General features: G+C 33.1%; 2 protein-coding genes across 3 annotated transcripts; one reads left to right on the top strand and one right to left on the bottom strand.

Moving 5' to 3' along the window:
* Positions 1–405: 405 nt before the first annotated feature.
* Positions 406–3839, top strand: LOC11432132 (uncharacterized). 2 transcript variants are annotated; one of them, XM_024783389.2, is made up of 3 exons: positions 406–1087; positions 2114–2298; positions 2613–3839. In XM_024783389.2, exons 1-3 carry the CDS (start codon positions 499–501, stop codon positions 3459–3461), a joined length of 1623 nt encoding a protein of 540 aa, XP_024639157.1. In that variant the 5' UTR covers positions 406–498; the 3' UTR covers positions 3462–3839. The 2 variants fall into 2 exon arrangements, with proteins under 2 accessions (XP_024639157.1, XP_003617781.1); XM_003617733.4 differs by having other exon boundaries at positions 406–1099.
* A 1849-nt stretch (positions 3840–5688) lies between these two features.
* On the bottom strand, positions 5689–7295 carry LOC11426012 (putative leucine-rich repeat-containing protein DDB_G0290503). Its single transcript, XM_003617732.3, has 2 exons — positions 6305–7295; positions 5689–6075 (listed from the first exon to the last, which is right to left on the bottom strand). Exons 1-2 carry the CDS (start codon positions 7149–7151, stop codon positions 5807–5809), a joined length of 1116 nt encoding a protein of 371 aa, XP_003617780.2. The 5' UTR covers positions 7152–7295; the 3' UTR covers positions 5689–5806.
* Positions 7296–12408: the final 5113 nt, after the last annotated feature.

Below are 12408 nucleotides of genomic sequence, written 5' to 3'. Positions count from 1 at the left end.
ATAGAAAAGAGAAAGAAAATTCATTATATTTTTCATTGATTCTCATAATAAGGCATACAATGTTTATATAGACTACGCAATAGCATTGCTTAGTAACTAACTAATAGAATATGCCTAAAAGATCCTTTCTAGATTAAGATGAGTCATACTACCTTCTAGAACTAGAGGAGTCACCACATTTATATTCCTTATTCTAGATATCCTATCAGAGTTCGAACTTCCGATCATGACATTAGGCCTAACCATTTTAATATTTTTATTGGTTGAGGTACATGTATTTATATCTTGTTTATAGCTTTTATTCAAGGCATTGAGACACCAACTAAATCTTTATTTTATGTTTATAGCTTTTGTGCAAGGCATTGAGGCACCAAGTCCTTTTATTTATATATATTAGTTTTATGTACTGTAAACAAATACAGCACAATACATTCTGTGTGGTTGTTCTCTATCTACCTTAACTTCCTTATATTCATTCCCACCATTTTCCGCTAAAGTATGAGTGACCATATGAACTTGGAAGGCATGAACATTCAGGAACTGGTGTTGGTGTTGCGAACAACATTTCTGACAGAACAGTTTGATAGAATTGAAGAGGTTTTAGTGAGTAGATATAAGAGACTAGAAAATGAGATTATAGATCTTCAAGAGAAGGTTGAAATGGAGAAAAAAACGAGGTTTCAAGCCGAGGAAGATTTGAGAAAAAGAGAGGAACTGTGTGAAAAAGGGAAAAGAGCACAAAATAATTATGAAAAGTTATTGAAGGAAGTTAAGAAAACAAACTTAGCTGAAAAAGACACCATTGGAGAGCTAAGAAAGAAGAACAATGAATTGGAGTTAGAAGTTTGTGAACTGAGAAAGTTGAAGGAGAAATGGGTGAATGATAGCAAAAATGCATATGGGGTGAGAAAAAGTGAGTTATTGGAGAAATCAATGAAGAAGAATATTGAGGCTCTTGGTATTCCTTTGATTACTAACTTTGAAATCAGAGATGAAGAGAGTGAATATGAGATTGACAATGACACTATGGAGCCTAATACTTTGCAAACAAATGAACCACCCAACAAAAGGAGCAAGAATGCTCAAGGTGCATCATCAGGTATGACAATTATGCATGCATCTCTTATTTCTTACTTCCTCCCTACTTTCTTTCTTTACAAACATCGAAATTTTCACACAAATTTAAAAAAAGTAGGTATGAAAAGAGTTTTGACCTTCAAGACATTATTATCTGGACTACTAAGTCGTTAATGACTTGACTATCAAGATGTTACTAAATATATAAGATACATACTAAATATAAATGATATTTGCATATTCTAATATTACCCTCAGGGTATTAGGATTATGTTTGGAAAGGAAAAAAAATCTAGAAACTTGAAAGAGAGCTTATATTTATGGACATATATTATCTCCCTATGTGCTTATAATTAAGGTCGGAGGAACTATAAGGATATCATTTTTTTAATGAATGTTGCTTAATAAATATTGAATTATATACATGATCAGATAAATGCTATGGTAGATTTCTAGTTTGCTTGGCAGATGTGATTTTTGTGGGTGTAAAGGAATGGCAATGTTCAAGAGCAATGTAAATGTTTATAATTTCTTTGAAGCTACTTCTATAATCACATAATTTCTTTGAACCTAGTCACCTACTGGGTCTAAGGGATGATCACGTTTATAGTGTCAATGGCAGATGTGATTTTCCTTGGTCTAAGGTCACTATTGTTAGAGATACAATAGTAAAATGTGATATTCATGCTAGAAACTGATTTGACGAATGACAGAAGGAAATAATGTCAAAACTTTCCCTAGGGAGGGGGGAACCACTTGAAAATTTCATGGACCTCACATTTCCATGCTTTCCCTCATTTAAAATTTAAATCTTTGTGTTAAACTTCCTATTCCTTCCTCATACTTCATTTTTCTTCTGTTCTTCGCATTTTGGTCTCCTCCCCGTCCTTCCTTCCAACATTCATTGTAATTCCATCATCATCCCTCTCATTTATTTGTCTTTTTATTCCTTCCTTTAATTTATGGTGTAATTTTCTAATACACTATGCAATTTTACTTTTATTTATCATAATTATAGTTAATAGTTTCTTATCAGTTATGACACAAACTAGAGGAGCTACAATTGATTCCCATTCTAGACATGGACATCCGATTGCAAGTAGGGAGTTTGCAGCTAGACATGTACCTATAGTAGAGGAACGACGAGAGAATGACAATATTCATATGTCAGAGGAGGTCATTGTGACGGACAATGTTGTTGTCCCTCTATCATATGTGCAGGTATGACGAATCTTAATTACATCTTGAATTATGGTTGTTAATTTGAATATTTGCTTGGTGAATTGAAGAATTTTAGATGGATTTGAGCCGCATAAAATGTATTTAAAACCATATTTCCCCGCATAAAGTGTTAACTTTTTTCTAACTTTGTTATTCCATTATGGTTGTTGATTCATGAGTGTGATGAAATTATATACATTTTTTTAATTTGTGATTGAGCTTGCTTATATGAAGGGGATGGTTTCTTGTACTTGTTCTAACTTTGGATAGTGGATAATATGCATGGTTCAATTTGTTGTTGATTGTTTCTATAGGAACAAATGGCAACACAATACACAGCAAAGAGAAAAAAGGTTGCCACCAACCCATCATTTAGCAACTTTGACAACTTCCACTTCACATCATCGGTTCATCAAGAGCGCTATTCTGAGTTTCTGGCCAACAAAAAGTTTGTGGAAGAAAAAAATTTCCGGTTGGAAGGGAACAAATTCTTAGATATCCAAGTAATGATAGTGTCCAGAGGATGGGTGGAATTGACATCGTTTGCAAAAGATGCTAGTACGACATTAGCTAAAGAGTTCTTTGCAAATGCATATCAGGGCCCTGCTAAGAATGAGCGAATGAAATTCACTAGTTTTATCAGAGGGAAGAATGTTCCATTTCATGATAATATTATCAATGAATTGTTTGGGCTTGAGAACTATGAGCAGTGTTCCTTTGAAGCAAGAAAGGCCAAGGGTTCTAACATTGATCATCAGGAGATTCGTAGTACTCTGTGTAGGCCCGAGGCCGATTGGGTTAGGAACAAAGACGGAACACCGACAAAACTTCGCACTTCTGACCTCACACCCCTTGCTAAAGTATGGGCAATGTTTGTTTTGCGTACCTTGCTCCCGTGTTCAAATGTGTCAGACTTGACCATTCTAAAAGCAAACTTGCTGACAGCAATCCTTAAGGGTGAACCAGTCAATGTTGGTCGTCTCCTAGCAGATGACCTTTGGGTCACAGCCAATTGTTCTTCTCCATCGAGTTACATCAACCATGCATCATTGATACGCAAGCTTTGTGAAAGGGTGAAGGTGTACCCTAAAAAGAAGGAGGAAATGGTGAAGCCATCTGGGGCGATCACTGCAAAATGGATAGAAACCCATTGTAGCTTGTAAAATAGTATAGCATCTACACGGGTAGCGCAACTTTGGTTACAATATTTGAGGTATAATTATAGAATAATCAAGCTGTTATAAACATATAAATAAGTGAAATTTTTGGAGATTTATAATTGATTGGATGCACGTGAATCTAAATAATACTGAACGAGGGATTGTACTCACGATGGAGTAAAAAAAAAAGGTCTAATTGCAGATGACTCTTCGCAGCGTATACATCCTGAATAGAGTTGAATCTTGTATTTTACCGAGGGCTATTTTGGTTCCTCTACCTGTGTACCTACTACTGATATCAATTGTTTGGGCTATTTTGCTGCAACATGGTTCTGCGTCGAATTTGCTTTCTTTTCTTATAGTCAAGTCATTTGGCTCAAACATTCTTTTGCTGCATTATCTTTCATCATACACAGTTAGTTGCAGCCTTAGATACATGAAAAATATATGTAAGGTACTCAACGATTTTAATATTTAAGACTTCTAATGAAATACTAAAGGTGTGAAGTACCTAATAGAAGAAAATGAAAATGCGTTTTGAATTTAAGTCAATCCCACTGTCATAGTAAATTTGAATGAAATAATGCGGTGTTAGTTCAGAACATTGAATTAATATAATTGCTTATAACCGATGTTTATAGTTATCAATATGTTTCAGCTGATAGATTCTCTTAGTTTTATGAACCTAACCTTTTTACTAAACAAACCATGCCGAGTCCAGCTTTAAGTAGGGGGAAAACCATAGGCCCATGTCAGCGGGTCTGGTCTATTCATACCCCTCAGTCGACCATGCTCGGCCTTTGTGATTGAGGTGGTGTGTGACATGTGCCACTCAGACACATGCACGATGCATGCTTCACCCCTACGCACAGTCCTGGTAGTCCTCATGCAAATGTGTTTTCATCCCCAAATGTTTATTTCAGGGTGCTATATAAGGCCGTACATACTGTTGTGCATATTTGCAATCCAAATCTTAGTCTTTTTGCCTCCAAAACTCATCTGATTTCATTGATTCTATGTCAAAAACAACTATGAAAATATTATTTGATAGTAACACCACTTTCAAACTTGGTTACACCCTAAAACAACAAAAATATCCTTAATGTGAAATTAAATTTTCAAAATAACCCAAAACTCTTTCTCGCATAGACTTCCTCACTCGTCTTCTCACCTGCACTCTTATTTTTTTTCAATGGTGAGTTGACTTTCATCTTTCTCATTGTTTATTCTTTCGAATGGTTTTCTGAGATATGGAGATCAAATTCACAAGACCAAAGCTTTCAAAACCGTTACTCTCATCTTCTCTTTTTCTTTCTTTCTTTCTTTCTCAGCGATGCATCTAGTTGAACTAAGGAGTGTGTGAATTCGAAAATAAAAAATACTGTTTTTTAGGCTTTTGGATTTTATAATCCTTTGGATTATAAAATTCGAAAATATTAGCCACCGTTGCTTTAAAACGATTCCACTTTCGATTATTACTCAAGTAAATTTAACATTAAATTTCAGTATTTCACCCATATTCAAGCTTAACGAAAATATTGATCCCTACTTAATCAATTCTTTTACCTGATTATATTACAACAATGCATCTCATACAAAAAATCAAACATACTAAAGTACATATTACTCCATGCACAAAGACAAAGAACATTATTATTGGCTCCTCTAAAAAAAAAGTCTGGTTATGCTGTCTATCGACAATTATTTTACATGTTTACTTATTTATATGATACTGCAAGAAATTGTGGTTTCATTGATGGTGTTCATCAATGAAAGATAGAACAATGGATAGTGTTGTCACTGGTCAAAGGGACCGTAAGGCCGCTAGTATCTTTCTGCATCATAGGTGCATTTTACACATTTGAATTTTAAAATCCGATAGGGAAAATGTTATGAACTTGCATTTTCCGCATTCTAAAATTTGGATGTGTAAGATTTAATTTTTTGTTGTTCACATTATATATTGATCTTAACTAGCTAAACTAACAAACATGAACTAATTTGTAACTAATAGTAACCAATTAGTAACTACTTTTAACAATATCTAATGATTCTCTAATTATAACTAACGTTAGCTCACCTCAATGTCTAGTTATTGGTACTCAATAAAAAAGAATGACATTACAAGAGGTGGTGTCTTCGGATTGTGTATAGTGCCAAGGTAAACAAGAGGTGGAATATCACTTGTTATGTATTATACAAGCTAACATCTGTATTATACTTTCAAAACTAAGAACTAACATGAGTTAATTGTTCATTAAAACCTAAAAAAACGTCTTAGCTAACAAGGATCCTATAATGTTATATACCTTGGATATATAATAGTTCAATAATCCTGCACTGTCTGCCTACATGTTTTTCTTTTTTGCACCAGACCATATTGTAAGATTATGGAGAAAAGGCAATGAACCATCGAAAGAAGATTTTCTTTTGACTCTGTCAACTGCATTGGAAAATTTGCTTTCTTGTTGTGTTGCCAGTGCCACTGATGAACATGGATTTGCGGTGATTCCAGAACATGCTTTCTTTTCATGTACTCCTCTAGAGATAGATTGATCATCGTCGTTGTCATGGTTTATGATCTCAATCTCATTTTCCAGTTTCAGACTTCCACCAGCTGGTCCAACAAGAGATATGTTTATATTTGCCAAACATGATAATACTCAAACAAAAACTTCAAAAATAAGGCATGGTAGATTCTTTGATTAGCTAATGGTATTTTAATGTGATCTGTTTGTTTCAATCATTAGTTGAACATATATACCAAACATGTATCTAATCACGCATATTGAATTCAATATTTATAAAGTAATAATTAAAAAAATACATGCATAATTTCCATATACCTGATGATGATAGGCATCTCCTACTACCAGCAACTCCAAGAGTGTGATAGGCATCTTCATTTCTGAACTCGTTGTCACCAACATTCTCTTCAAAATGATCAACCATAGGAACTTCCTCTTCTAAGCTTGTCAAAAGTATGATATCTTCCTCCGATGTTGCTGCTCTTTCACCCACTCGAATAAACTTCCTGTTCCTCTTCAAAGCCTTAAGTAATATCTCCACTTCGCACTTCTCCTCTGTCAATTTCCTGCTTTCATTCCTCAACTCATTCATCGTTGCCAAATTCTTCTTTACTGTTTCCTCCAATTCTCCAATTTTACTCTGTAATTCACCAATCATTTTTCTTAACACACCCAATTCAATATCATCTTCCTCCCATTTTTTCTTTAACTTCTTCAACTCCAAAACTTCATTCTCTAATTCAACAATCTTTCTTCTTAACACATCAACTTCATTGTTCTTCTTTTCTAACGCTTCATTACTTTTTCTATTTACCTTAACCTCTTTCAAGAGAGCTTCATAATTTTCTTGCACTTTCGAACATATTTCTTCTCTTTTTCTAAACTCAAACTCAGCATGCAACCTTGAAAGTATCTCCATGTCAAGCTGCTCTTTAAGCTTTAGTCTCTCCATTTCAAAGTCTTGTTGCAACTTTTGATTCTCTTCTCTGAGTCTTATATCCCTACTCTCCAAAACAGCTTCAACACTGTCAAAAGTTTCCCATTGACAAGTTCCACGCAGTACCAGAACAAGATCATGAATAGACTTATCTTCAAGGTTGTTGTTAGGGTTTGTAAAATGGAAATATGGTGGTGACACAGGTTCAGTTTTGGGTTCCATGTTCATGATATGGTGGAAAGGTGGAAACTTTAGTAGAAAAAAGTGAGTTTAGGTAAAAAAGAAAAACTGATAATGGGATTTGCTAAAAATCAGAAGAAACTCAGAAAGTGATTTTAGTTTATGAAAAAGTGATAATTGAAAGCGATTATAAAAAGGAGTACTAGTGTGTAGTGAATTGAAGTGCAACAACTATCAATCCCAAAAAGAAGCATGTTTTTTGGTTGTAGTGTTGTCAAAAGCATGTGAAGACAAGTGAAGTGAAGCATGTTTTTGTTTGTTGTGTTGTCAAAAACACATTCTAGTAATGCCACGTGCATTTCCTCCTTTCTCTTTCCTTGGCTTCTGAATTGGATTCTATTCTATGTCTTTTCATAGTTAGCTTTAGTGACTCTAATCTACGTCGGATTTTTTTATATTTTTATATTTTTTTATGGATGTCTTAGTGGTTATTATGCTCACCATATGTCTATGATATGAATCACGTTAGAAGAGAAAACAAATCTAATTTATCTATATAGCGCAATAGATGTAGCGTCTGTAGCTGTCATCAGAGTCAAAGACTACTCTACAATCGATGAACGGACAATCTACAATGTTGAAGAGACAGTGACTACAACCATAATTGGAGATTGGGGAGCAACTCTACTTCTCAATCTCCGATTACGGTTACTGTCACTGCCGCTGAAACAATACATGTTCTACGTCCATCATTATAGAGTTGTCAATGATTTTGGTAACAATTACGGAGGCTTCATCTATTGTGCTAACAAGTTTTGTTTTTTATCAACATTTTTCCTCAGTTTTAATTTTTTAATATATTACGAGTATTATTTGAATAAGTATATTATGACTTATGAGTATTAAGCAGGTAGTCATAGATGTGCCAGCACAAGCTTCATGAGTAGAAAAGAAAGTCTTTTGGTGCATCAAAGACTATTTCAAGTGTTAATGGTAGTGTATTTCAACGAGCTAATTTCTCTATTAATAGAATGTATAATGTATTAAGAGGAGAGTTTGTTGGAGGAAAATGATATGTAATAATATAATCTCTCCAAAATGTTTGTTTGTTGTTTGGTTAATTATTCATGCTAGATTGTCAACTTCTAATAGGATGTTTAAAGTATGTATGCATTTTGTGTACAAAGGAGAATGAAAAAAGAATATGATGATGTTGTGTGGGAAGGTGCTATGAGATGGATGAACTTGAGCATCAATACTAGCAACTGACAATCTATTTTACTATATGTCCGATCTCATTGCAATAGGAACAATGGTATGCATCAAGATCATAGAATATTGGTAAATGTGACCTTGTATATGATCTGGAAGGAGAGAAATATTTGATATAAGATTTTAAAATTATTATTGGTCTGTTCAACCACTCCTTAACCAAATCAAAATGTTTGTTTGCATTAGAAAAAACGTTTGGGTGGGCCGTGAACTATGAAACTTTTTTTTTATTTTTTATAATATAAATGTTGATTGGAACAATTTTAAGTTGACAAACAATATAAGGGAGGTTTGAAACCCCTCACAAATTAGAAGGTCTGTAAACCTCCGTTAACCAGCCAAACATATACATGACAAAAATTATGTAAACCACTGAAATCTAGAACTGTTGAAAAATCTCACAAAATGGACCTATTATATTTTTTTTTTAGGTGGGCCACTACACCACTTTACGGGAATTTGGATGTGCCAAAAATAAAAAACGTCACAAAATTGTTTAAATCTTGCAAATTAATCCTAAAATTTTTAATTTTTTTCGGGTGGGCCACCCCAGCCCATGAAGGGCTCCGCCCCTAGGTGCTAAGTTTTTTTTTTTTTGAAGGGGGTGCAAGCTATAATTCCATTAAGAAGCTAATGACAAAGAATCCCATTACACAAAGAATAATAGAAAGAAAAAATAAAATAAAAGGAATCCTGATCTTTTCTGTAACATATATTAGATCTTCGAGTAACATACATACTCAGTTTAGTAGCTTGTAAATCAACAAACAGTTTCAGAACATGAGTTCGAAACAATCTTCTTTTATTAGCACTTCTCTTATAATAATAAGATTAAAACTTAAAAGTAAGTACTACTAAAAGTCTAAAACGTAAGAAAAATAAAAGAAAACGACAAAAATCATTAAAGACTAAAGTGTTAGTTAGTCCATGCATAGTTGTTCGGTCCATAGCATTGAAAAAAGTGGAGCCTATTAGGTGCGAGAGAGACACTTTGACTGACAATCTTATTTGAACATCAATTTAAGTGACAACCATATTGACAACTACTCACTCCGTTCCTTTATATGTGACATTTTTTGCTTTTTCACTACAACCAAGGCAGCTGATAAATAGCTCTCTCTTTCCTTGTCTATCCTTATTTAATCTAGTACTTCTTTTTCGAGATACCAACCATTTTGATTGAAAACATGGTATCAGCTGTTCATGTGATATAAATGCATCTAAATGTATCACGTTTTACAATTGCTATAGTGCTTGGGAAGCCTAAAAGACACAAGAAACTTTCATTAGTAATCACGGTTTTTCTTCCACTGTTTTATCTTGTTTCATGGATTCTTTGGTTTGTTCCATTACATCTATGGGTAGTTCCTTTTTCATGCATCCAAATTCTTGGAACAAGCCGAATGCTATGGGTAGTACTCCTTGCATTTACTAGTAGAAAGTCTCGGTAAAATAATCTAACGGATGAATTGGATTAGGCTATAGTCATTGACTATGTAATTAATGTATAAAATGTGGCAATTTAGAGATTAAGGGTATAATAGACATATTACAACTTTAAACTCTAAAAGTGACACTTATATAGGAACAAATTTTTTTCTCAAAAGTGACACTCATAAAGGAACCAGGGAGTATATTTTTACAAAGAAAATTATGTATTGACACGAAAATCAAATTAATAGAGAGAGAAAGTAAAAATATTATGTGAATGAGAGAAAGAAAGTTGTCACAAATATCATTTATCAATTGAAAAGAGTATTGATATCCGGATGAAGAAAAAAAAAATCAGACAACTTGTAGGACAACTTATAAAATCACTCTAAAATCAAACGTTAATTTTGTTAAGAGAGAGATTAAAAAAATTTGGTGTGGTTTTTAGTGCAAATCCATGGTGTGCAGCACACCCTCACACGGTCAATGACTTCATTGGAAGATGAAGATGAAAGGAGTAGTGCTATATAGCACGATACGAAATGCAACGAAACTGAAATCATGGAAATCAGATGGTGCAACACAGAACATGGGAGAGTGAAATTGGTCAATGAAAACAAAACAAAAAAGAGTGTAGTTTGAGAAGACTTATGGAACGATTATGAGATTGAAATCCCATCTATTTAGAACCAAATTTTTTAATCATTAATAATTTATCCTCTAAATTATAACTTTCTCTTCAACTATTCTTAATCCTAAATACTCTAAATTATAATTTTCTCTTCAATTTAACATTAATATAGTTTTTGACCACATATACTATCGGTCAATGCAAGCTGTTAGTAAAAGTTCAATTCGTTTATTTGTCTTATACAAGCATGTGCACACTGCACAACATATATATGAATATGGAATGAGGGTGATAAAATACTCAGACATGTACATGCCACATTTTGGTGAGTAAATGGTGGAAGACAAAGAACACGCCTAAACTGAATGAGCTTGTACATATATATATTCTCTGCAATTTCAGTTTGTTTTTGTCTCTTTCATTAGTTGAGGTCTCTTTCATTTGTTTTATGCATTCATACTAACGTGGTTATTTCCAACAATTAGGCTCCTTTTGAAATCATCCAAGACTATATGATATAATTCATGATTTCTCATAATGAAGATGGGATCTAAAGCTTGAACATTATGTGAAACATTATTTTGGTATCTAAAGTTGTATGTTGTGCTTGATAGTCTAGTCTAAAATCGAAAAATTGACAAAAAAAAGTTCACAATATGTCATTAATTTTTTCCAGAGTTCTAGTCTTTCTTGGCTTTACACACTACCACAATTTTGGCAATCAGGGTAAAATCAGTTTTTCATAGTTCTTTAATTTGTTTTTGCATGAAAGTATGCATTTTAATTCCCTCTTGGAAGAGTGAAGGATAGAATAGTCGAGAAACTATCAATGCCAAAACTTGATTACGGATACCAATTGTAACTTTCAATGCAATTGTAAACTAAACATATAAATTAATTTAGAATAGTCCATAAACTATCATTTTCGTCAATTTAATCCTTAACGGTTAAAATCAACTAAAAAGGTCCATAAACTTTACTCTCATTCATCATTTTGGCCCTTAATGAGGGACTAAATCGATGAGCTGAAGTATAATTTAGCAAAGTTTTAGTTCAAATTGGTGAAAGAATCATGATTTAGGGACCAAATTGCTTGTTTATTTAGAATACACAAACATAAAGTTATATAAAGTATGAAACAAATTGTCAACAAATAAAAACAATGTATGAAACAGAGCACTGTGAAGTTCATCAACTATTACCATGTTTGTCACTAATTTTTGGAGTTAGTGCGCCAAAACTCTCACACTTTCCTTGATGAGCATATATATGCTTCTTGGATCTCAACACAAACCAAGGAAGCAAACATATAGGGCTTGTTTGTTTTAAAGGAAAGAAAGTGAAGAGGAGAGAAAGTTGAGGGAAAGAAACACTTTCCATTGTTTGGAACTCATCAAAAAGATAAGGGAAAGAAAGATTTCAGGTGGGACCCAGCTAGAAAACCTTTCTGCACAAATATGGAAGGAAAGGTTGAGGAACACTAACTTTTTATTGAAAAGTCTAAAATATCCTTGCTTTTATTGGTCAATATTTATTTTACTACTATTTACTCATTGTATATTGCTTCTTTTTTTTTTACTTCACCGCTTTATTTCATGGCATACAAGGCATACAATTGGACTACTACCCATACCTAGCCAAATTTTGCTTTATTTGAAAATGCATACATGTTTATATGTATATTTATCTTGAAAATGTTTCTAATATACACTATTTTTATTCAAGGATATTTATGTCAGTTAATAAATATGAATCTTTCTTTCCTTTAACTTTTTACTTTACTTTCTTTAATACCAAACAACCAAAACAATTCCCTTATTTTTCACTCTCTTTCTTTTCTCATACAATCTTTCCTTTATCTTTCTTTCCTTACACTTTCATTCTTCAACCAAACATACTCATAGTATCATATACAGATGGATAATTTAGTCTAAAAATACATTTCAACATATACGTATGGATATATTTTTT

Source organism: Medicago truncatula, chromosome 5, assembly GCF_003473485.1.
Source record: "Medicago truncatula cultivar Jemalong A17 chromosome 5, MtrunA17r5.0-ANR, whole genome shotgun sequence".
In the NCBI taxonomy this organism is placed as follows: domain Eukaryota; kingdom Viridiplantae; phylum Streptophyta; class Magnoliopsida; order Fabales; family Fabaceae; genus Medicago; species Medicago truncatula.
The sequence above is the reverse complement of the archived record's forward strand: the minus strand, read 5'-3'. Positions and strand labels throughout refer to the sequence as shown.

Bases quoted from the DNA above. Each gene is read 5' to 3' on its own strand.
- LOC11432132 (XM_003617733.4), top strand. From the start codon at position 499: ATGAGTGACCATATGAACTTGGAAGGCATGAACATTCAGGAACTGGTG. The intron at 1,100-2,113 runs GTATGACAATTA...GTTTCTTATCAG, and splicing joins TGCTCAAGGTGCATCATCAG to TTATGACACAAACTAGAGGA. The intron at 2,299-2,612 runs GTATGACGAATC...TTGTTTCTATAG, and splicing joins TCCCTCTATCATATGTGCAG to GAACAAATGGCAACACAATA.
- LOC11426012 (XM_003617732.3), bottom strand. From the start codon at position 7,151: ATGAACATGGAACCCAAAACTGAACCTGTGTCACCACCATATTTCCAT. The intron at 6,076-6,304 runs GTATATGGAAAT...TTGTTGGACCAG, and splicing joins GAGATGCCTATCATCATCAG to CTGGTGGAAGTCTGAAACTG.